At 43.7% G+C, this 25580-nt stretch overlaps 1 protein-coding gene across 1 annotated transcript in view; it reads right to left on the bottom strand.

Annotated features, from left to right (window-relative positions):
• The window catches only part of Myo1b (myosin IB), a 164962-nt gene that overhangs the window by 73906 nt on the left and 65476 nt on the right, over positions 1-25580 (bottom strand). Inside the window, exons 4-5 of the mRNA XM_032901091.1 lie at positions 13870-13964; positions 3559-3663 (exon numbers count right to left, since the gene is read on the bottom strand). Of these exons, the coding sequence (XP_032756982.1) occupies positions 3559-3663; positions 13870-13964 (200 nt within the window). The remainder of the gene's footprint in view (positions 1-3558; positions 3664-13869; positions 13965-25580) is intronic.

Raw genomic sequence — 25580 nt, 5'->3', positions numbered from 1 at the left:
CACATACGTAGAGAGGATGCCCCAACTGAACACCCCAAACCCTGAAGGGGACCCAGTCACGTAAGGCTCTTGTACAAGGGTACTCCATCCCGGCACACCCTGGAAGACACAGAACTCTGCATTTCCACCAAGCCCCCCTCCAACCCAAGCTGTTTGGAGACTAGGAGTCGCAATTGAGACTAGCAGCACCATTCCCGAACATGTGGTTATATGAAATGAACCTTTTGAATAAGAGGCTAGAATGGCATTTCAGAAGCCTCCATGGCTTCGTCAAGTTAAATGCGAGTGAGGATTGGGGTGACAAGGAAGTGTCACAGAGCGCAAGACCTTCTTGAGAGGACACCTAGTCTTGAAAGCAGCCCCCAGAGAGGAGGAGGTATTCTTAGGGAACACCCAACTTTGACCATTTAGCAGCCAAACCCGATGTGTGATGTTTCTTGTTATATCAGTGTTTTATGTCGTTTAAAAGCCATTTGTTTGTTTATTATTTACTGGAAGTAGGCATGTGGAAGTCAAGAGGAGAACTTAAAAGAGTTGGTTCTCTTCTACCACATGGGTGCTGGGGACTGAACTCAGAAAATCAGGTTTGGTGGCAAGTACTTTTACCCACTGAGCCATCTCCCTGGTCCCATATCAACCTTTTAAATTAAAAACACGCAATTGTCTGGGTGCAGTAGTGAGAGTATTTAATCCCAACACCCGAAGGCAGATCCCTGTGAGCTAAAGGCCAGCCTGCTCAACATTGTAAGTTCTAGGCTAGCCAGTCCTTATTTCAACCGACATCACATAGTTGGTTCAAGATGGGTTAAGACAGAATTTACAAAGTCAACAGAGAAGGTTCCTTATATTAAAGATGTTTGAGCTAAGTACAGTTTGATGAGCCCAAACCCTTACTTCAAAAGAAGACAGGCTGACATGCTGTACACTGAGAGAGAAGCACTAGAAACACTCACCAAAGGAAATATGCTGAGGAAGAGGGGATCCCCACAAATCCACTGCCGATCAAATGTCAGCCATAAACGCAACCTTGATGACAGTAGACACTCGACCTGGTCCCCATTAAACTGTGACATTTCCCATGCCTTTGTGGACTAATCCTTTATGCCAGGTTTGAAATGTAGGCCTGCCAAGTCAACTAATTAGTACAGGACCAAAGCCCAGCTCAAGATGCTGACACATAAAGATCAATGTACTGTGGCTTGACAGCCAGGGGGAAGTGAAGGACTGGACCAGAACTCTGTTCAGAGCCCATCTGCAAGCCATAAACCACCTTTTCCTCAAACAAGTCTGAGCTGCATATTACCAAACACAGCCCTAAAAACTCAAGTCTTTTACTCTGAGTCTAGAAATCTGAAACAAGTGCTCCATTATAGAACTCCTGACACACATTCCATAGTTGTTGGGTTTTTTTTAAATAAAGTTCGTTGTTCTAAACGTTCATTTGCAGTAGCAGTTCCAGTTAAAAAGCAAAGCATTCCCATAAAAGATAACACACACCCACAGTGGACATTTCTCCCGTTTCCTGCACTGTGGCCTCGGTTCAGATACCACCAAATAATAAGATCCTAGTCAAAAATGCAAGCTGCAACATTCCGGCCACGCTGTTTCTTGCGACCACAGCATTCCTAAAATGAGCATGGGCAGAGACAGCTCATGCACAGCACAGAACCTGGAAGCAAAGGCGGGGAGCGACAAGGCCAAGTCTCAGATTAATAAAAGGCAGAGACGCCGCTTCTTACAGACGCCACCGGCTAAGGTGCTAAATGGAGAAGGGCTCAAAATGTAACAGCCTATCGGTCTCCCTGCCTCTCCCACGCTGCCCATCGGCACCTCAGTGGGCAGGGTGTGTTCTCTGAAGCACAAAGTCACAGTAAATGCTCAGAGTGCAAGAAGATTTCCCAGAGGGAAGGACCGGCCAGAGTAGACAAGGCAACAGAGAGGGATCGTGACCCTCCATGTCAAGAGTTGCCTACCAACCCCAAGGCAGCTCTGCTTTCGTCAGCCTTCAGCCTTGTCCTTCTGTGCTCAGTCGGAGCAATAAATGGGGTGAGCCATGCTATTCCTCCAGCCCAGATCTAAGAGTATGCATTTGACTCCCCGGGGAACAGCTGCCAACGTCTGGAGATAATTTTTAACCTAACAGGTACAAGGATGTAGCAAGAGAGGCCATGATGCCTAGGACGGGCCTCACACTCATAACAAAGACAGGCCCAGCACAGCAGCTTCTAGGCTAGGAAATCCAATTGGTGTTCCAACTGTGTTAGTCACAATACCGACATGCTTATACTATAAAGCAAATTTAACAGCCTCCCTCCAAGGAAAAGCTGGAATTTCATGATGTGAAGAAAAGGTTTGGAAAAAAACAAAAAAACAAAAAAACAAAAAAACAAAAAAAAAAAAAGAAAAGATTTGGGGCTCAGCGGTTAAGAGCATTGGCTGCTCTTCCAGAGGTCCTGAGTTCAATTCCCAGCAACCACATGGTGGCTCACAACCATCTGTAATGGGATCCAATGCCCTCTTCTGGTGTGTCTGATGACAGCTACAGTGTATTCATATAAATAGAAAAATAATAAATTTTAAAAAAAAGATTTGCTCTTTTTTTATTTTGTGTGTGTGTAAAACACATGCAGGTAAGCACTAGGGCGGGGGTGGGGGGCGCGTGCGCACACACACAAAAACCACATCTGTGCCTGGTGTCTGCTACAGTCAGAAGTAACTCTGGAACCAGAGTTACCGACAGTTGTAAGGGGCCATGTACATGCTAGGAACCAAACCCAGATCCTCTGCAAGAGCAGCAAGTATTCTTATCACGGAGCCATTCTCCAGGATCCTAATTTCATGTTTAATGTAAGCATGGTTCATACCAAAGGTAAATGTCATTCTCCATCTCGTAAAAGGATTCATCTCATCCTTGATGATGTTACAGGGCTAACCCTCAATGGGACAGAGTCCAGACGTGAGCCTTTGCGAGGGACTTACTATGAGTTTAGGGCATGGAGCGCGGAGTGTGGAGAAGGGACACCAGGAAGCGCACTTCTGTGTCTGTGTTCCCCAAGAAACACAGAAAGAAGAGCTCACATGACCAGCAAGAGCAAGGTGGGAGTTACCGCTAAGGCGAGAGAGGCCTCCGAATGAAACCTACCTCAGCAGGATTTTGTTCTCACATTTCTCCCCTCTAAGAATATGAGCTAGTTACCAGAGAGCTAACAACAGAACTTGGGAGAAATAGATAGCATTTGGGCTTTCTTTAGTCCTTGATTTCCATGACAACAGACACAAGCAGCCACGGGCATTACCATGAATGATAGAACACCACTGCACCACCAACTGCAAAAAACAGTCAATTTCTTAAAAGCAAATCAAAGTAAGTTAAATAAAAATTGAATGGCAAAAATATTTTTAAATGGGAAAGTTCCTTTTCCACGAGTAAACTATTCTCTTTTAAGTACTTGAAACAAAGCCTCTCAGATGAGAATTAATCCCTCAATAGGCTTTGGCCTGAACTGTGTCCTCTTCCCACCCTGAACACTGGGCAGTTGAAGTGAACTGACTTCTCACCTTCCAGGACAGGGGTGGACTGGAGAAGTTGTTCCTTGACCTGATTAACTTCTGCTCCTTTTCCGCACACTGCAGCGACATAGGACATCACAAGCTTGCTGGCCTCTGTGGAGGAAAACAGCCATGTTACTCAATTATAAAGAATCTTTGAATCATACTTGGAGAGAGGATTCACTAGCTGCATTTCCAAACATCTTTATTGTTGGGGAGACACGTTTTGGAAACGTTTTCCGCTGTGCATTTTAAGCTGACATATCAACAATTCGGTTAGAATACGGCTTGCGCTGGAAGCTCATTTCTGAGCTGTTAAAAACTAAAGCTAAGTTACACGGTCAACAAAAATCTCAGGAGAGTCGCATTCAGAGCAATCAAGCACATACAACTATGTTCTGCTCGTGATTCAAGCCAAAAATAACGTGGGCATCTGTACATCTTTGCCATCAATGTAGTCCTGAAGTTTAAAACAACTGCTTTCCTTCAAAATAGTTTCTGAGTCAAATCAATGTGTTCACAATTAGGTCAGGCTGATTTCTGTCCAGTTCCAAAAGTGAGCAGCTAATAGGGATTTACGATCCTCGGGCACAGTCATTTTTGTACAGTTTATAAGTCAAGTCAAGCTGATGAAGAACCCACCACACAGAGCAGATAATTCTTAGCTAGGGTGGGGAGAGGGACAAGTTCCGTTTCTGTTTGTTTTATTCTTCTTGCCAGTCAATGACTCTTGAAACACGTTCTACCCAGAACCAACCCCTTTAACCCTTAATTCCAAGGGATAGCCTATCAGCATGTGTTCAAAGAGAAGGTGATTCAAGGGCAAAGAACGTGGGTCCTTAGTGAGGAAAGTACACACAGCGAAGCAAGTGTCCCTATCAAAGGGCTTCTTAGAGCCCTTCTTGTGCTCCTACATGTTGCAGAACTCTAACGGAACTCTAGAATGCTTTCCTTCAGGTTTATTTGCCATGGAGTCTGCCCATGGGTCTAGTTCCAATAATCCACTGTCAACATCTAGGAAATGTTCAACTAAGAGTCAGCAGAACAAAATGGACTGGTCTAGGTAGTTAGGGTGTGCAAATCTAGCATTGTTTCCAATCTTTATTTGGTGCCACTATCTGTGGGCAGGAAACCCTTCTCAGGTATCTGATGATGCACCTGCAAATGGATCAACTAAGGCTACCCTAGCATGGCTGTTTCTCATGAGAAGCTTTATAGATAGATTAGAGTACCATCTCCTCAGGGCAAACAATGGATGAACAAGCTGAACAGCATGTGAACGTGCACGTGGACACCTGAACAATATCAAGAGTCAACTCACAGGAAGTGAGAAACTCCAAGGATCTACATAGGTTATAAGGCTCTGGTGTCCTTTGGGAGGACTAGCATGTATGGAATGAGGAAAGAAACAAACTGGGGGAGTCTTAAGAACTTTAGTTAGAGGGTGAGTTAAATCTCAATTCAAGGAGTAGAGTTAAATCTCGATCCAGTTTCCTTTCTGGGTAATCTAAATGGAGCCATACTTCTCTAGTACTCTATGATGATCCACTGTTGCTACCTCCCTTTAACAACCATAAAAGTTCAATGACCTTTTTATCTTTGCAAGATCACATGAAATAGCCTTTATTCAAAGTCCCTGTGTGGTTTAAATAGGAATGGCCCCACAGACCCCTGTGTTTGAATGCTTGGCCCACAGGGACTAGCATTATTGGGAACTAGGGCTCTGTTGGAGGAAGTGTGTCACTATGGGGACAGGCTTTGGGGACTCTTATGCTCAAGATCCACCCACTGTGGTCCACAGTCTCCTTCTGCTGCCTGAGGATCAGGATATAAACATCTTGGCTCTTCCAGTACTCTATCTGCCTGCATGCTTTCCCACCATGTTTCCCACTGTGATGATGATGGACTGAAACCTCTGAAACTGTAAGCCAGCCCCAGTTAAATGTTTTCCTTTATAAGAGTTGCTGTGGTCATGGTGTCTGTTCACAGCAATGGAAACCCTAGCTAAGCCAGTCCCCATACACACCCCACTATTCTCAGGGATTTGCTGTATAATTGCTGCATTTCCCTTGAGTCTTTGGTGGCCAAGTGTGCCTCTGCCCTTGATCTGAACTAGCATTCCTCTCTCTAGATCTGATGGATGCTGACATCCTGCCTGCTGGGTCTTGGGCACTGCCCAGGATCTCTAGAAATGGTGTCTACATCTACAGTCATCGTCACACTTCCTGGCCCTTCCTCATTTTCTGCCTCCAGAGTACCATTCTCTGCTCCACTACACACCATTACACTCATATATACTAGGGACTGTCTCCTTTTTTTTTTTTTTTTTTTTTTTTTTTTTTTCGGAGCTGGGGACCCGAACCCAGGGCCTTAAGCTTCCCTAGGCAAGCGCTCTACCACTGAGCTAAATCCCCAATCCCCTTTTTTTTTTTTTTTTCAAAAAAAGCTAGCAAAATGAATCTATTTATAGCAAAAAAAAAAATCTCTTAAGCAAAATATGCTTTAAATAAAATAAAAGGGTAAGTTTTCTGTTAGTTAACCTAAAATAAAACAAACACACACACACACACACACACACACACACACACACACACACACACAAAACAAAACAAAAAAACCCAGGCTGTTTTTTTGATTCTGGTAACTGGAGCTTTCTTCAGTTAAGCTTCAAACTTGAGACTCAACCACAATGGCCCCTCTGGAAACCCTGTTTTGGTCCAGATGAATCTGGGGAAGAAGGGAAGGTGATCGAACAAGAAAGAGCCCACTGGTGACAGTAGACCTGATGTGGCCTCTTGGAGCCCGTGGATGGCCCAGAAAGAGGCAGGACTGTGTCTGGAAGCAGATCGTGTGGAGTGTCCACTGGGTTTACATCACCTATTACAATACACATAAACCTTACAGAACCCACTGACCGGTAAAGCTGGTCTAATTCAATGGAGGTAGGCACTTTTACTAGCTTTAAAATGTACTTAAACAATCCAAATAGTTTTAAAGTATATTTCAAGGACATAACTCATTTCAACGATTTATTTCTAAAAGTATCTATGCGTGCATTCTTAGTTTCCTTAAGGAATTCTACCACACAACTCATTTTAATAATTCATTTCTAGAGACAGGAATTAAAAATGAACTACTTTCCAGGAGAATAGGGAGAAGGGTCGGTGGGTACAAATGCTTGCTGCTCAGGCCCAGCAACCTTGGTTGAGATCTTTGTAGCCCATGCAGAAGTCAGAAGGTGGAAGGTAAGGGGCAACCCCTGGAGTTGTCATCTGACCACCATAACATGCCCTCACACACAAATACATGCACATTTTTTTTTTTCAAATAAAGCCATGCTGTCTAACAGAGAGAACTCCCACATTTTTTCACTGACATATTATCTGATCTTAACACAAGTAGCTCACAAGACAGCTGGTACTTTTAAAGTCACCATTAAATGTAGAGACAAGCCTCATGGCCATGCTGTTTTCATGCCTCGTCATGCTGGGAACAGGAGAGTATGCTGATCACACGAGGCCTTCAGCCTCCTTTCCCTTACGCTCTAAAGTTTGGATAAATCTGAATCTGTTTTCGAATCTTTATGTATTTATAGAAACTAAATCTTCATGTAATGACCCCTATAAAGGAAACATATACTGCTAAAGATAGGGAAGACAGATATCATCCTCCTTCAAAACCTAGTTTTTAAATTACTGACTAGTAAGTCTACAAATACAGAGTCTTAAACTTGGCAAAATGTCACCAGACAGCTTAGAATCAATGAAGACTACATCATGTAATCTAACCCAGGCATATTCCAATTTATGTCTACATGGAACTTGAAATTCTGTCAGCAGCTAGACAAAATATGATTTTCAAGGCCAAAAATCTCTTCTCATAGAACACGGTAAAGCATTTAAGGTTTCACATATATCCTGCACTACCAGACCAGTAACCTATAATAAGATACTTCTAGCTCAGGCTATCTATGCTATAATCCCTACAAGGAAAAGAGCTTATAGATAACTCATTCTGGAGACTTTCAAGGATTATAAGGGTAAAAATAACTAACTTGTCTGTATTCTTTGGCACTTGGCCTTGGGTTTGAATAATGTTATTACACGTGTCCCATAACCAAAAATTAAAATGAATTCACATACAATAACTTTTATTGAGAGAACATTTCATATTGGTGGTAGGTAAGTGAAAAAGGAAAAACAAAACGGATGTGTGATCCTGATCATGGGATTCCCTAAGGCAGTAAGGCCTCTGCATGGTCACCAGGGCTCTGCTTGGGTTCAGTCTCTCTCAGGACTGGGCAGATGGAGCTGTTAGTATGAGCAAATATGCATTTTAATCTTTGGGTCACAAGCCTTAGTAAATTGGTGTAAGAGTTGCATTCACAGATGCATGAAATGGCATGCATGTCACATAAGGTCAGATAAGTCTCTCTCTCTCTCTCTCTCTCTCTCTCTCTCTCTCTCTCTCTCTCTCTCTCTCAGATGCATGAAATGGCATGCATGTCACATAAGGTCAGATAAGTCTCTCTCTCCCTCTCCCCCTCCCTCTCTCTCTCTCTCCCTCCCTCTCTCTCTCTCTCTCTCTCTCTCTCTCTCTCTCTCTCTCACGCATACACACACACAGTGGGGGCAAGGGTTCTGATTTATTTATCTACTGCTCTGTCCTCTTGATTAAAACATCAAAGTTGTTCTAGGGACCCAGCTGTTTGTTACACAGGTCTGGTGTTTGAGCGACATTAAGAGTAAGAATGACTGCCAGGTGGTGGTGGTGCACACCTTTAACTCCAGCACTCAGGAGACTGAGGCGGGTGGATGTCTGAGCTCAAGACCAGCCTTCCAGGACAACCAGGGCTAAATAGTGAGATCCTGTCTCAAAAAAAACCAAAAAACAAAAAACAACAACAACAACAAAACCAAACAAAACAAACAAAAGTAAGAACACTTATACCAATGAGGCCATATTTGTGTTCAATGAAACAATCCTTCTGCTACTGAGAAGGACATCTCCTTTAGAGTCCTCAGAGCTTCGCAACCCAGCTACAGAATATCCAAACCAATCAGACAGGCAACCAGGAGCTACATCAATGAAAACAAAAGATAAGAATTTTTCAGTAAGAAATACAGGCATGGGGCCAGCAAAAGAGCTTAATGAATAAAGGTGCCTGCAGCCAAGCCCGGCAGCCAGTTTGATACTTGTGACACACATGGTGGAAGAAGACTCAATTCCCACTGGTTATTATTCTCTGAACTCTACACATGACATGGTATCATGACACACACACACACACACACACACACACACAGAGAGAGAGAGAGAGAGGAGCAGACTGCAGACTTGACTACAAGAGGAGAGTGCCTTGTAACATTTTCACTGAAATAAAATCATACGTAATCTACCTCTTGGGAGAGCCGCAGACTCTATGGTGAGTCATATAAAATACATGTGTCAGGAAGAAGCAGAATAGCATGGGACACCTTAGCCCTGAGCCTGCTTAGTTTTTCTGCCCCGGCATGGTGTTTTCAATGCTTAAGTCAGATCCTCATGGCTGCAGTCAGATAACTACCACACACATAAACTGGACCCAGGTCATTTGGGGTCTTGATGAGCAAGGTAGGCTCCAGAACTCTACAAGCAGACAGCTGGTGAGCTCCTATAAACCGATGTGCAGAATGTGACCATGTCCTAGGAGGCATGCAGATCTGACGGCTCCCTCGTGTGCTGCCTCCTCAAGCTTGAAGAGTTTGTGCTCCCACTCCAGAAGCTTGAATAGTTTGCCACGAAGGATCTGAATTCATAGGAGTGAACTCCAAGTTCACTGCCTTGAAATAGCTGGGCACTTTTAAAAGGCATGATGAATTTTTTATTTAGCACAGCAGTGATGAATTAAACAGCACCCCCAAAGCATTCAAAGAGTTCATGCCTTTCCCTAAAAGCCCATATTATATAACCCAGTAGCATAAGAGCATCTCCAGTGTTTATGACTAATAACATCATCTGCCAAGGGGTTTTTATGGCCCAGTTAAATTAATTACTTCATATAAAATAAGCCCTCTGACACTGCATGGCAGTTCTGTCTGAAGTACTAAGTATAGATTCTAAATAAAAACACTCTTTGTAATGTACATTTTAGACTCTTTGTAAGCGATGATTCTATTCCATCTCATGCACCTACTAAGGAGAGTTGAATGGCTGCATGTGTGCAGAACTGAAATCATTAAAGTCGTGAGCACAATGATGTGCAATCTCAAGTGTGGTCTGGCTTCTCTCCTCCCTCAGAGTCAAGATTAAAACCCCTTCCCAAACTCCTCTTAATACAATCCCTATATTCAACCTCAATCATTTCATCTACTCATAAATAATTCCATGAAACAGAGACCTTTAATGCACACAAATCCTGGGCTATATTGAATTTTAGAGTCTAGTAACAACTTAACATCCTAATCAAACTGGAGGCAACTTTCCTATGATCAGTTTTAAAAATAAACAAACACAGAAAAAGATACAATGACCACCAAAACCTGAGTCTCCACAGGGACTGGATGTCAGGAGACGCCGTCGTTAAGACCTGTGAGAAAGGGGCTTAGAAGTTAGCACCTACCAAGAGTGCGGCTGAGTGGGTATGGACAGCAGCTGTTCTGCAGTACAGCAACACCTCTCTCCACACCACAGGGTTGGTAATAACGGTCAGCTGAAGCACACCACCTCAGAAACAGGCCAGGTGCTTCCAGTAACCTCAGGACAATGTTAAAGACCATTCAAGGACCCAGTCCTGCAGAAACAGCCAGCCCACTCCAGTGGACTGGAGGCTTCCAAGAGGTGTAGTTATGATAGTCGTTTTGAATATGGGCACTCATGTGAACTATTGGACTCTGTATGTATCTACATCTCCTTTGTTTTAGTGCTATCAGTCAGCATGGCCTCTGACTCTGAACTAAGGCTGAGAACCCTCCAGCTTCGGGCTGAGCGGCGCCTACGTTGTGTGCTGCAAATATGACAGTCCTGCAAAGCCACTCTCGGTTTCCAGACACTGAGGAAGGAATCCATCCAGGAGAGCAGAAACGGAAGAAAGAACCACAGGTGACAGTATGGCGGCTACTAAGTAGAAACCCACACACAATAAAGCAAGAGTCCCCTGCATCCATGGAGTGAGGTGGGTTTTCTTCTGCTTTTTTTTTTCTACTTCTCAGAAAGTGTCAACGCCAATCTTCTGAATGAGGCAGCACCATCCACCTCTGCTGTGTCTTAAAAAAAGAGTCACAATCCTACCAAGAGATGGAACCTGGCTTCAGGAACGAGTGGCAGTATTCAGCAGTTCTGAGAAGGGTGCCCTACATTGCTGGAACTAATTAGGAGACCGATGACTTCTTAGACATATGCTCAAAGAAGGTGACCACAGCCCACTTCCAAATGACTCACTTAAGAACGCAGGGATACAGGCGGAATACCCTTTTAAAAAGGGCTTTAGTCACAAAGAGGATCGAATAAAGAATTCCTTCCAAGAGAAAACAGAAAGCAAGCTCTGAGAAGTGAACTGGTGGACTGCCAGACGTAATGAGAAAAGACAAGATGAGAGAGAGGCAGAGAAAGTACAGACACCTGCTAGAAGGGCTGCCTCTCCACCAGATAAAGACATCAAGCAGCTAAGCCAGCATGCCAAACGAAAGCATTTATGCCTTTAAAGCTAAAGAAATAAATAAGCAAATGCATCAATATTAAAACTGTGTTGTTCGCCACCACTTACACTGGCCATCCTGAAGAGTCAGGATAGTGTGGGGGATTCGAGGAAGTAATTTCATTTTGTGTGAAAGAATAAGAAGAGACAAGTAAAGAGTAAGCCATCCCCACAGCGACTACAGCCAAAAAAAAAAAAAAAACGAAACAAAAAAAACCCAATGTCTATTTAAGAGACTGGAGTAGACGAAGGGGACAAGAGACTCCTTAGAATGGCTATGAATATCACTCCGGGGAAATCACAGCTGGGTGTCTTGGACTAGAAGCTCCATGTGAACAAAAAGAAAGGAAGAGCAACCTCATGTTACATATTTTCTAGAGACAGACTGATGGAAACAGACGTGGACCTGAATGTAAGGTACAGGAGAGGATGGTATTAAAAATACTGACAGGTTGGGCTGGGGAGATGGCTCAGTGATTAAGAGCACTGACTGCTCTTCTAGAGGTCCTGAGTTCAATTCCCAGCAAACACATGGTGGCTCACAACCATCTGTAATGAGATCTGATGCCCCTCTGGTGTATCTGAAGACAGCAACAGTGCACACAAATGCATTAAATAAATAAAAAATGATAGATAGATAGATAGATAGATAGATAGATAGATAGATAGATAGATAGATAAAGTGTTAAAAAAAATACTGACAGGGATACCTCCATAATGAGGTTATGACACAATATAGTCTAATTCACTGAGGTCAGAACAGCAAAGAGAAAAGAAAAATCAAATCTGCTCTACATATGATCAGTCTGAGATGAATCAGAACTGTTCAGGTGTGCTTATCCCGTAGAGATGACATAGATTAAATAAGCAATGCTAGGTGGAAGTAGAAATGCAGAAGATATTAGAATAATTAGAAAAGAACATGAGGTTACCTAAGGAGAGACTACAGAGAGATAAGTAAAGATGTCTCTGCTCTCTCTGCTCGTGACTGTGGATACATTGTAACCAGTTCTCTCAAGCGCCCTGGACTTCCCTGCTATGACCTGGAAATCTGAGCTAAAACAAACTTTTCTCCCTTAAGATATTTTTATCACAGCTGCAATAAATGTAACAGAGACATTCAGGCAAACTGCTGAACCATTTTGTCTCTCAATTTCTCCATAATAAATATGCTGCCAAGCACAGCTCGAATGCTCAGGGTAAAATAACTATGACTATGATGACCCAAGTATGATAGTAACTCTAAGAGAGTGCAAAACAAGGATGTGCTAATTCCTCAGAAGTTCAACAAGAACAAGAGCGACAAAAACATGAATTTGTCTGTTTTATAAAAGATCTTACATGTAGGTTTGAAATAATCTTGTCCACCAATACTAGCTTGAGGCTGGATATCATGGTAAACACTGAAATCCTAGCATTTGGGAGACAGAGGGAGGTGAAGAAAAACTTACTAGTTGAACCTGTAAGTCAAATAGTGTTAAAAGCCCTCCATCACCACAAGGGGTTTGGCCGCCCCATGCGGAGGGTTTCACATGGGATGGCCTATAAAATCTCTTCCAACTATGACACTATGCTTGTGTGACTTGGGGCTTCCTGAATTTCTGCCCCTTCAGCACCTACACCCTGTACCACACCTAAAGAAACCATGCAGTGTGTCTCCACAGGGCTCGAGGAAAGACGCTGGCCACTTACCTCACAATTCACTGTTCATTACAGGGGGCTGTGGAAAAGGGGTGCCCCTTGAGAAAGCGCAAGGAGTCAGCCTACAGGAAAAGCCATCCTGAAGCTGAGAGGGAAGCTTTTGAGGCTGAGCTAACATGGACTCAGGCGACTGCACAATTGTGAGGAAAGTTTCTTTTCTTGATCAGTGAGGACTCAGAAAGCGTTAAGTCTAATCACTAAAATAGCATACAAGATGGAAACACTTACAGCCACATTTCTGCATACTCAGAGGAAGACCAGTTATGAGATTCTCATCTGAAGCATTTTATAGAGAAACATGAAAGTCACACCCTCCCCAAACCCCTTTGCCCTTCTGTTTCAACAAAGAAACAGAACCAGTCTTATCCTTGCCCAGTTTGTATGCAGAGTACTTCCAAATCGTTCCAGAACAAAACCATTTCCTCATTCAGGACCACACTGAAGTCCTTCTATCAGAAGCACTGTCCTTGCAGGCATTGGACAACATCTACATAATCTCAATTCTTTAGGATCAAAAGACTCTAGAGCAGTGGATCTCAACCTGTGCGTCACAAACCCTTTGGTGTTGGGGCAGAGGGTCAAATGAGCCTTTCACAGGTGTTGAGTATCAGATATTTACGTTAAAATTCCTAACAGTAGCAAATTTCCAGTTATCAAGTAGCAATGAAAATAACTTTGATTGGGAGTCATCACAACATGAGGAGCTGTATTAAAGGGTCACAGCATTAAAAGGCTGAGAACCAGTGCTGGGACTTACACTGGCCGGCATCTTGACCCCTCACATGAGAGAGGAGTTGTCCACAGAACACCAACTGTGGCCATCACAGCCCCTGCACAGCAGCTGTGGGCACCTGGCTCCCAAGGGCCACCTGGCTCCTTTCCAGCTGCCTTTCAGCAGCATCTGCCTTCCCAAAAGGGCCAGGTCTGTCTGGTGGTGGTCTCACCTGTTTTTCCCGCTCCACTCTCCCCAGTAATGAGAATGCACTGATCTTTATCTTGATCACGGAGGGATCTGTATGCTTCATCCGACAAAGCAAAGCTGTGAGAAAAAAAATGCAGGGGGATTCAGCTGGTTAATATGTGCTTATCTGGTAACTATGGGTATTTTAAGGGCCTCTGTAACTTGCTTCAAATGATCACATTTTATTTCTTGCCAATTTTTGAAGTATACAGATCAATATATCCATCCTTTCTGTCCCATTTACCTTCTCCCATGAATTCTCTACTAAGCAAATAACACTGATTTATTTATTTTAAAATGAAATTTTACTTATCCCTCCCGTGTGTGTGTGTGTGTGTGTATGTGTGGTGTTTCTATTAAAATCTAGGTAACTGGACTGGAGAGATGGTTCAGTGGTTAAGAGCTCTTCCAGAGATCCTGAGTTCAATTCCCAGCAACCACATGGTGGCTCACAACCATCTGTAATGAGATCTGATGCCCTCTTCTGGTGTGTCTGAAGAGAGTCTCCAGTGTACTTATAGATAATAAATAAATCTTTAAAAAAGAAAAATCTAGGTAATTCAGAGAACCAAGGAGAAAATGTCACACTGCCATGTTTACGCTGGATAATATTGAGATTGTATTGTTCAGGGCAATCCTCAAGCATTTTGATATAGTGAGAAAGTATTATCAATTTATGGAAGCCTCAATATAATAATGAAAAAATCTTTTCCCAAACATTAGCAGAGCACATTCAAATATCACCTAGTTGTAACAACTATGAGGCTAAATACAGAGCTTGATAATGCAAAAAGGAACTGAAGGCCCACTGGGTACTATGGAGCTCACCATGGTTCTTGGCCACTGCCTGGCGCCCAGCTTCTCATCCTTATGATGACAGAACCTCCCTATCATGACACTGAGGCCAGTCCTCCTGTCGGTCTGTCCCTCCTCGAGTTTTACTAACAAGGTAAATGTCTCTCTTTCATTGAAAAAAAGTGAAAAAACTCTGGGCAATATGATAAATACTTTTGCCAAGATCCTACTTCTCATTCGTTAAGACAGCATTTACTGAGAGCGTGTTAAGAACAAGCTGGGAGTATAAAATAATATTCAGCCTCTTTTGTGAGTTCTGAGCGGAAAGCAGAGGAAAGACAAAAATGAATAGCTCAAGCCTCTGCTCTATCAAGCCTGATAAAGCAGAGAGCAGTGCATAGGAGACAGGGACCCGAGACCAGGGACTGGAGTCCGAGAAGAGAAACTTTAGGAGGTGGAAAATTAGTTCCAAAGAATAAATTTGCAAGGCAAAGAGCTTCTGGGCATAAACAAAGTGCCAGGGAAGCAGACTGACACAGGCTTTAGGAGCACCTCCACAGTGCTAGAAAGAAGGCATACGGAAGGGGACCTGAGAAGGACTACCCAGGGTCCCATTTAGGAACAAAAGACGTGTAAGGTGTCACGCTGCACGGCTATACCTGAGAGCAGAATAGGCGGTACTGAGAGCTAGGAACAGTTCCATTTGCTTCAATTTTCCACAACTCATTTATGCTTACTCATTTAAATCTCCCAAGACTGGCACATACAAGGCTATACCTTCATACTGCCAGCATTAAATCACAGAGACAGAACCAACCCAGCCTCTGCCTTCGGCTGGGTCACAGTGTGACAAAGGAGCCCAGAGAAAGCAAGCTGGAGGCAGGAAGGCTAGGCACAGAGGAGTTCAAACATAGTCTAAGCTTCCATATCTTATCTCCTGCTAGACTGCCGTGTGGTGCCAGAGGCCAGCTGCCCCACTCTTACTTTGTAACCTTTACACAGACATATCTCTGGCCTTGTATGTAATAAGTAAACTAAGCTACCGTTGAATAAACACCAATGAAGTAAAGAGAGGTAGACGTCGTTATCCCTTCCACAGCATAAGCTCCTGCATGGTAGAGGCTTTCTAGCCCATTAATCCCTGTGCCAAGCACACAGCTTTAAATCTAATATGTAACGTGACCAGTGCAAGACGGGATGAATGCACACATGCACTGTCTCTGAACAAGGACGGTGCTGGAGTGAAGGAGCTCCAACAAACACATAATTCCCAGAGTCTCTTCTCTCCATGACCTTCGTGCAGGGAAGGAGAACACTGCTTAGGCTTTCTTCCTCGCCTGCCTCCCCTCCCACTTCTCCAACGTCCAGGTAACAGTTCAGAGATGTCACTCACAACGTCTTCCTTGGCACGCAAGGCAGGAAAGTGCATTACAGTGACTACAAAAGAAGTTTTCCAACCACACAGACTTACTGAACTCCTCGTGAATTGTTGAATACAGGTCTCTATTGGTGGTTCCAGGACTGGGTTTAGTTTTGTTTCTATAGTATTATTTGATCACCGAATAATGAAAAATTGCTTCAAACGAGAATAACGGCATTTGGCCCATAGATGCACACACATAAAAAGTTGGGGAAAATGACTAAGTAATTCTTCCAGGGGTTTACTGTGGAAACCCCTAAGCTGAACACTTAATTCTTTTTTCTGTCTGACCAAATAGAAATATAATTATCCCTCACTGGTACTATCTATGAAGAATTTTTTTCTACTAGCATATTCTGACATTCCTCCTCCCGACTCTCCCTGGCTACCCATGTGGTGGATGTTCAAGCCCCCTTTTATAAAGTGCTGTGTTTCCAAATAACCCCTGCACAGCTCCCGAATACTTTACATCGTCTCTGGAGGATTGCGATGCTTCTCCCAGTGCTAGTGCCACAAATAGCTCTACCATGTAATAATGACAAAGGGAGAGAGAAGGCTGCACATGTTCAGCTCTCTTGGTGTTTTTGATCCAAGGTTGCTTGAATCCATGGATACAGAAAACCAACAGTACTTAACTGTTTAAGGACTTGATTCGTCAAATGGCGGACATAATTTTAGCATAAGATAAAGAACTGAAAGGGGATGTTTCTTCTTTTAAGACTCTAGAAAGTGACTGATTTCTAACCGCCATGAGTGTGTACCAAAATACTTGAGCACTTTAAAAACTGCCTGGCTCTGACCAGGGACACACCTACCTCCAGTCCCAATGACGCACTTAACTCTTACAGACCCAGATCTCCACTTCTTCTTTAAATGACCAAAAGAATGCCCCCGAAGAACACAATCCCTTTTCTGGATGTACTCCTCTTCCTCCTTGACAACTCTATACACACTCATCCCCACCACCTCTTCCGCCCTGGAGTTGAGCCTTAAGAATGAGAGCAACCTGGTATTCCCAAGGCTTCCAGATCAGCTACCCAGCTGCCCACCAAACTTTGCCCAGCAAGCACCAAGATACATCCACTGTGCATTTTCTGTCTATTACCATGTTTTAGTTTCAAAAGTTTGGTTTGGGCTCATCTGTCATTTTCTGTGAGGGTAGAATGGTGGGTTGCGTGCTGCAAAGAGCCCAGCTGGTATTTATGCTCTTCCTCTGCCTTATTTCTACTCAAGAGTGTTAATCATAGTGGTTCACCCTGCATGGTCATCAGGGGCAATGGCAGGGCTTCCTTCTCCACACTCTCCACTCTCCACCCTGCCATTTCCTCGCTAAGTTTGTTTCACCTCAAGTGCAGAGCAGAAACAAAGCCTGAGCTTCCAACATGACGTCACCGCTCCAACATAAGCCCACATGCCCAAGAGCAGTCCAGGTTTCAGTGTCTCCAGCTCTGTCCAAATGGGTAGCGTGGGAACACACCCTGTCTGTTCCGAGCACAGAGTTGGACCACTCTGTTAACTAGTGTTTAACAGGCTAGAATCTGTTTCAGAAAACTCTCCTGAACTCAGATAAAGGATTCCACCCTCCTGATTCAAATGCTCGTCTTCTAAGGCTCTCAAACTGGCATTCCCTCCCATGTGATCCTGAATCCCAGAGTCGTTAAACCACCCTAGGGAATTCCCCTTCTCAACTCGGCCCTCTTCAAATAGCTCAGACTCGGCGTCCTCCTCCAGAACTAAAATCCCGACTGTCTCTTTCCCCTTCTAACTCTGGTTCAGCTCTGACATCTCAGTGTTTCTAAACTAAGTTACCTCCCCACTCCTGAAAAAATAATGTGCTTAAAAGTGTCTAAGTTCCATCTGCTAAATCTAACTTCATTTTCAGCCTGATGAAGAGGCAAGGCAGCCTACAAGAAGGCTTAAGAGGAGGAAAGGGAGAGACTTCGGGGTTTTGTTTCCTGAGGGAAAGTCCCTAAGTTGGCTTCCTTGTAAAAGACTTTGTGAATATTTTATATACTTAACTGTCTTGGACTGTTAATTCAGCAATGTTTATCCTCTTGGGAGATATCACCTTGTTCTAAATCAGTGTTCCAACCATCCACGAGAGAGCTGTTCTACCCATCTATGAGAGAGTCATTCTACCACCTCCTAAGGGGCAGCCTCATCCTTACAGTGTCAGTACTTTTGCGTTGGGCAGTTTCACTGCACTTTTGGCCTATGCTGGCACAGCCACTCAAGAGGTGAAGGCAGCAGGATCAGTTCAGGCACTCCTCCTCTGCATGGAGAGTTCAAGGATTGCCTGCAGCAACATGAGACCCTGTCTCTAACAAACACAGAAGGTAAACTGAGTCAATCACATGGCATGTGAGAATGGATACAAAAGAATGAGTCCAGACAGGCTGCCCACAGGAATTATATTTAAAAGAACTGCTCTTGTGTTTTGATTGGATTTTTAAAAAGGAACTATACTTTCCTTTTCTACATCCAAACTCAGAGAAAGCCCCAAACTGCCAACCCAATAGAAGAAAGGTATCGTACTGCGTACAACAAAACACAGTGGCACTAAAATGTATTTTTTGATGATCTATAATTTTCTAAAAGTATTTTAGCTCATTTAACTCCTAAGCTCACACACATTCATAGCCTAAATATTCTTTGGGCTGCATTTTAACTGGAAAAGCTGTGTCTCTACTGGCCACCAAGCAGACAAAATATCACTGTGGCTAATCAAAATGAAGGCATCTGTTCTGTACTGACGAGAGCAGAACATGAAATAAAAGGTTAAAGGTCCAGCTTCAGAGCAAGACATGGCACACAGACCCAGAACTCCCTCCTTTAGACCCACGCTCCCATCGGTACACAGGCCCGCCAACCTCGGCGTTCACAGGTTTCATATCTTGTCACTCAAAAATAAATATTAATCTTTATGGTCAGGTATAATCACTTAGAGGACAAAATACTTCACACGGTACTTCACGTGTTACATTTCAAGGCATGATAAAAATACCCACATGACTTGACTGCACACTCTAGTAATTGAGCACCAGAGTTAACAAGAAATGTTTTCTATCTTAAAAGCTCACATGCTAGTTACAAAAAAAATTCAACTTGACAGAGGTACTGAGTTAATACTAGCATGTATGAGGCCCTGGGTTCAATTGCCAGCACTAAAATTAATTAATTAGCTAATTAATTAATTAAATGAGTGTTCTTTTGAGATTTTAGAAATTTTTATTACAATGCCCTTAGTACAAAAGTGTTTGGGGTCATATCCAATATCTTTGGACCCCATTATCAAAATCATGATGGAGACCCTACAGTTTGTTGAGGCCCACCAGACTGGCCTGAGACTCACCCAACAGAATAAACATGAACACCTCTCCTTTTACCAGACAGATATGGTGCTGATGGGCACTGGATGGTGGGCTAGACCAGTGATGGTTCTTTTCACAAGTGACTGCAGAAGCCAGGGCTGGAGACAGGGCATCAGAAAGCAGATAAGAGACTTGGGGAGACTAAACCATCCCAGGAAGGAAAAGGACTGGATTCAGCTTTGAAAGCCATGTCTAGGAAACGTTGGCCCTCATGGCCTGGAAGCATCATTTTGGAATTTAATTGCAAATTGGATGTGCTGCCAAGGACTACCTTCAGAAAAGTTAACAACAACGATACCCAGAAAGTCTGGGGCACCAACATGCTACCAGAGGGCAAGAGTCCTCCTCACTAACAGCATTCTTCCTGGACTGGGAAAGAGGTCAAAAGAGACTAACTCTGTCTAGCCCCATTTCTTTACCAGTCTTTGCTACTGAAGGGAACGCAGTGAAGCACAGGTGCCCCATCTCAGGTGCCCCATCTCGTTCTTTACTCACTAACATGTAAGTGTATGCAGAGGCAGGGACAAGTCATTTACAAGGGCTGGGGCCCTGGTATGCTCACCTAGGATGACGCACTTAGAGTGGGGGCTCTGAAGCCCTCTGGAAGCCTGAAAAACAGGAAAAGGCCTCAAAGCCCCACAAGAGAATGCTAACAAACATGACAATGTACTTCCTAACATCCAGAGAGACAGCGGCTTTGGCTAAGGGAGAGTAGAAAACTGCAAGATCTGAATCCTAAGCCATAAGCAAGGCCAGAGGCCAGGAGGAAGCAGAGGAAATTATGGGGGCTAGGAGGAAATTATGTTATTTCCCCTCTCCGAAAATGAGTAAAACACACGACTTGGAGGAAAGAACAAATACACAACCGGGGCTCTTAATTCAAACCCAATTAACCCTCGGGTATTTTTAGTATCTCTTTCAATAAGAAATTCTAACAATCGTCTTTTATTTCCCAATTCTCATTAAAATAATCACATCTACAGGAACAGCCTTTCCAGCTCAAGGTAAACACAGTTTAAACAAATGGTTGGCACAAATGTGCCAGAACTTTAAATGTATTATTTATTCCCTTATTCCAAGTTGGCTCATTCACAGCCAGCTTCTATGACCCTATTACAGACAACTGAGTCCTGGAGACTTAGCCCGGTAGAGTCCGTCTAAAGATCCTTCCTAACCAAACTCTGTTTACTAGCTGGAGGGACACATTGGGCTCTCAGGCCAAATGTTTAGGTTGTTCAGAAAAGCACGACCTCCATGTTTCCAGATTCCAGTATAAACTCTAAGGACCCCGTGCAGCTGCTGGGTCCAGAGGGCACAAGGGCTCAGACATCACAGTTTCACACCAGCCAGGCGGGCCACAGGAAGGCCATTCTCAGGAGACAAAGCTGAGCTGGGAGACCCTGCACACTAAAGAGGTGCAAGGAGCTCTGACCATGGTAATCAGACTTTTGGGGTGGAGGAGATGGCGTTTGAACTAGAGCCCCAAGTACACTTTGGGGAGGGGGGTTAAAAATTCCTCAACAGAAAAGAAGTCCAGTTGTAAAAGAAAATTAGCTTTGAGGCTTGGCTCACTGTTAAGCCTCCATGATCAGAGTGAGCCCTGAACAATGTCTGAAGTGTAGCCAGTGCTCAGGGAAGGACTGGGATGCCAACTAGAGCTAATGACTCAGTTTACATCAAGGTTGAAAGAACAGGAAAGTAGCCACCTCTCCAGGCCCCATGAGTTCTGTCCCCCAAATCATGGTTGGAAAGATATCTACAAAGATGTATGTGTTTTGCTCCATCACAAAGGGTAGCAACAGTAGCATGTCTCAGGATTTCTCAGGCAGCCAGAACTAACCGGAAGGGAAAAAGGACAGCCCAACAGGCGCTCTCCAAACACAAGGTGTTATACTCATCTATTCAAATTAGGATGCAAATCTGGGGCACATCATTTAGACGTCCACGCCTTAATTTTATAGAGAAAATATACTGGAGTTGAAGGGCAGTGTCAGAGGACTGCAATTAAGATGTGGAGAAAGAAGCCTGTGTCACCAAACAATGAAGTTCTAGACTCAAGCGGCATCAGGGTCTCCTGATGTAGACAAACAAGCCCTTCTAGAAACTCGTTTCCTTCCCTTACTCCAGAGACTGGTTTCCTCCATGGGAGTGGGGCTTCCATCACGCATTGAGGGGAGTTCACATTTCCAGGTCTCTTCTGCACATTATTTGGTTGCTATGTTTTATGGGGCTGTGTTTTTTTTAACTGCTAACATGTCTACATATCAAAAAGTCTACCATATAGGCATGAGTAGACCCCAAATGCCAGACACACCCTGCCTGTTTCCCTGCAGTTTTCCTCTACCACGCAGGAGCAATTATAAAGAAAGAAACAGGCCCTCCCTCCTGGAGAGTCTTAGTAACCCCCCTCCTCTCTGCACCCTGGCTAAGGACTTCAGGAAGGTTAGGAGTTCAGCCATGCCTAACGATCTAGAACAGGCAGTGCAAGACTTAACATGGACACGAGCGTGCTCTCACCCAGAGGGCCTCAAACAGTTTTTGCATGGTGTCACACACAACATAAAGCTCCAAAGTGAACCCCAATGCACAGCTCTGGAGCATCTGCTTGAAAGCTTCAGTCGTAGCACCATACATACGTGGCCTTAAGAAAATAACTAGAAATATCCACTTATCAGATTACATATATACCTGAGAGAAGACATACTTGGATCTGGAAGTAAGTAGACAGTCAAACTGACCACCCCATGCCTTCATCAGGAGACAGCATCTGAGAAGAGATCTGTGAGAAACGACCTATGCACTTAACCTAAGATTTCAGAATAAAGTCCTGAAAATTAGCAACAATCTGACAGAATAGTGCTATAGGAACAAAAGGCCCCGGTCAACCCTTTCAAGCCTGAGGTACTCCAGAGAGGCATACAGTGTGCCATGCACAGCACCTATGAACGTTTCTGTTACAGAAAGGAAGCTCAAGGCAAGTTTATGCCCTAAGAACAAAAGATCCCAGTTTGTATAACAAGAGAAGTCAAGCTAGCAAAGCCACCCCATACAGAGCCCAACCTAAAGAAGCTTCACTTCTTCTTTTTAATTGGATATTTTTATTTACATTTCAAATGTTATCCCCTTTCCCGGTTTCCCGTCCATAAACCCCCTATCCTATCCCCTTCCCCCTTCTTCTATGAGGGTGTTCCCCCACCCACCCACCCTTCTGGCCTTCCCACCCTGACATTCCCTACATTGGGGGGGGATCCAGCCTTAGCAGGACCAAGGGCTTCTCCTCCCCTTAGTGCTCAACAAGGCCATCCTCTGCTACACATGCAGCTGGAACCATGGGTCTGTCCATGTGTACTCTTTGGAGAGTGGTTTAGTCCCTAAGAGCTCTGGTTGTTGGTATTGTTGTTCTTAGGGGGGGGCAAACCCCTTCAGCTCCTTCAATTCTTTCTCTAACTCCTCCAATGGGGAACCCAACTCTCTGTTCAATTTTTTTCTTTTATTGAATTTTTTTAATTTACATTTTAAATGTTATCTCCTTTACTGGTTTTCCCTCCAGAAACCTACTATTCCACCCGGCTCTCCCTGCTTCTATGAAGGTGCTGCCTCACCCACCCACCCACTCCCTCCCACCTTCCCACCCTGACATTCCCCTACACTGGGGCATGGAGCCTTGACAGGGCCTCTTCCCATTGATGCCGGACAGGCGGCTGGAGCGATGGGTCCATCCCTGTGTACTCTTGGGATGGTGGTCTAGTCCCTGGGAGCCCTGGGGGATCTGGTTGGTTGGTTGTTGTGCTTCTTAAGAGGTTGCAAACCCCTTCAGCTCCTTCAGTCCTGTCTCTAACTCCTCCATTGGGGACCCTGTTCTCAGTTCAATAGTTGGCTACAAGCGTCCACCTCTGTATTTGTCATGCTCTTGCAGAGTCTCTCAGGAGACAGCTATTATCAGGCTCCCATCAGCATGCACTTCTTGGGATATGAAATAGTGTCTGGGTTTAGTGTCTGTGTATGGCATGGATCAGGTAGGGCAGTCTCTGGATGGCCTTTCCTTCAGTCTCTGCTCCACACTTTGTCTCCATATCTCCTATGCCACTGGAATTCATCTATGGACACATCAGCATCCCATAAGAACCCTATGTCTTGCTTTCTCTCTTCTAGGCCCTACAGATTCAGAGGCACCTGTGGTTCAACTGGGAAGCCCAGGTCTAACTGAACAAGCATATTAGATGCTTCACCATCCACAATCCTGTGCGAGGGGACCCTTCATGTTCACCTGCTCTAGAGCTTCCTTACACACAGATGCTGGCCTAAGTTTCTCAGACTTGGTTTTTCAAAACTCTGTATGGAAACTTCACTGTTATATTCCTGTGTTTATGACACTATTTTCTACAAGGAAGTTATGGGAGATATTCATGATGATGTTTTGCACGTCCTAAGTCCCCTGAGAGAAATCTCCTTTTAACCCTCAAGAAAAACTTTCATCCTCTTGAACAAACAAGACACTTTAATCCCATATGCAAAACTAACTTTATGACTGATCGCATTTCCCCTTCTGCTTCCACAAACAAGGCCATGAAAAGGGTAAGGTCAGTCACTACAGAGAGCACTATGGTACTAGCTTTCTCTTAGGTCACAACTACTTTTGACATCTGCAGGGCTCTGACTTTCAAAGCTTATTACATTAACTGTAAAATCATAAGGTATCTTCAGTCAACTAAGAATATGAGATGATAGAATAATTAATCAATTAAATTAAATCAATTAAAACAATTGATACAACAGGGACTACATCTACATGCAGATTTTTTTCTTTGGGGGGAGGGAGAATACTGGAGGATGGATAGATGGATGGATGGACACACACACACACACACACACACACACACACACACACACACACATCTACATTCATGTGCACGCATAGGCTCACCAAATAAAGAGGCTACCCCTCAAGAGTTAGCACATCGCTAAGAATCTTCTACTGCTCTGACTGGTCTCACAGAACCCGGAAGACTTGAGGTAAGTCCACTGAAATGGACTCGCCTGTCTCCTCACACCCACCTCCTGTGAGAATCTCCAGTATTAGTCTCCTTTCTTTCTGGTGTTTGTTATTGCTTGTTTGTTTTCCAGTTCCACATTCGGGGAACTGCAGCATCTGGAGTCAGACAGACTTCAGGAAAAAACACTTTCATGACCGCTGTATCAGCCCGGCTGGGTAAGCTTTTTTCTTTTCTTTTCTTTTCTTTTTTTTTTTTATTGACTAAGAAAACAAACAAAATTCTTCTCTCTGTAGTCCTTTCTAACAGTTTTACTTCTTCATCATCTGTGTTTGACTTCAGCCATATTTGGAAAGAAAAATTCAATTTACACGGTCTTTAAACACAGCTTTAAACTCCCAAGTGTAGAGGAAATTGACTTTTACATATTCGCCGTCGGTCTGGAAGAGTGGGATCTAAAAACATTAACGCCGACTTCAGTCTCCAAGCTGGTTAGAACTATGGGACCAAAATTCCAGGAGATGACTATGTGGTGAAAACAGAAGAGATCAGCACCTCATAGTCTAAAAATCCCAATAGAAATACTAGTTTCGAGAAAAATCAATAAGGAATTCGTGGGAAAAACCAGATCTACTGCAGCAGTGTATCAAGCAGTTACTCACATCTTCAAATAATAACATAAAGTCGGTTCATTCTACAAACAGCAACTAACTATGATGTTGCTGAAAACCTTGGTTCCTAGTAAACCAATGCTAGCTCTTCAGAACAGTAGTGTGAGACAAAAATCTAAGAGCAGAAACATGGAAGATAAGCCAATGGTTTTACTTCTGCAAGAATGTATTCAAATAAGGCTGAAATGGAAATACAAACATGCACTGTGATTACAGTTATAAGAAAAAAAAATTCGAAATGTTTTCAGAGCACAATACATTATCCTGCTCATGCTGAAATCTATGCAAAAGCCTTTACATGGCTCCTGGGAGCTGAGTTAACAAACACTAACAACTCTACACTAAGGACATGGGAGGCAGAAGCTGGGGTGAGATCCTGTATCCCACCTTGTACTCCTCTGGCTGGCACAAGGGAAGATTGGTTCCCGGCCTCCTTTGCAGTTATA

The sequence above is a fragment of the Rattus rattus genome, chromosome 4 (assembly GCF_011064425.1).
Source record: "Rattus rattus isolate New Zealand chromosome 4, Rrattus_CSIRO_v1, whole genome shotgun sequence".
In the NCBI taxonomy this organism is placed as follows: domain Eukaryota; kingdom Metazoa; phylum Chordata; class Mammalia; order Rodentia; family Muridae; genus Rattus; species Rattus rattus.
Note: the sequence above shows the minus strand (reverse complement) of the source record. Positions and strands in the feature narration are given on the sequence as shown.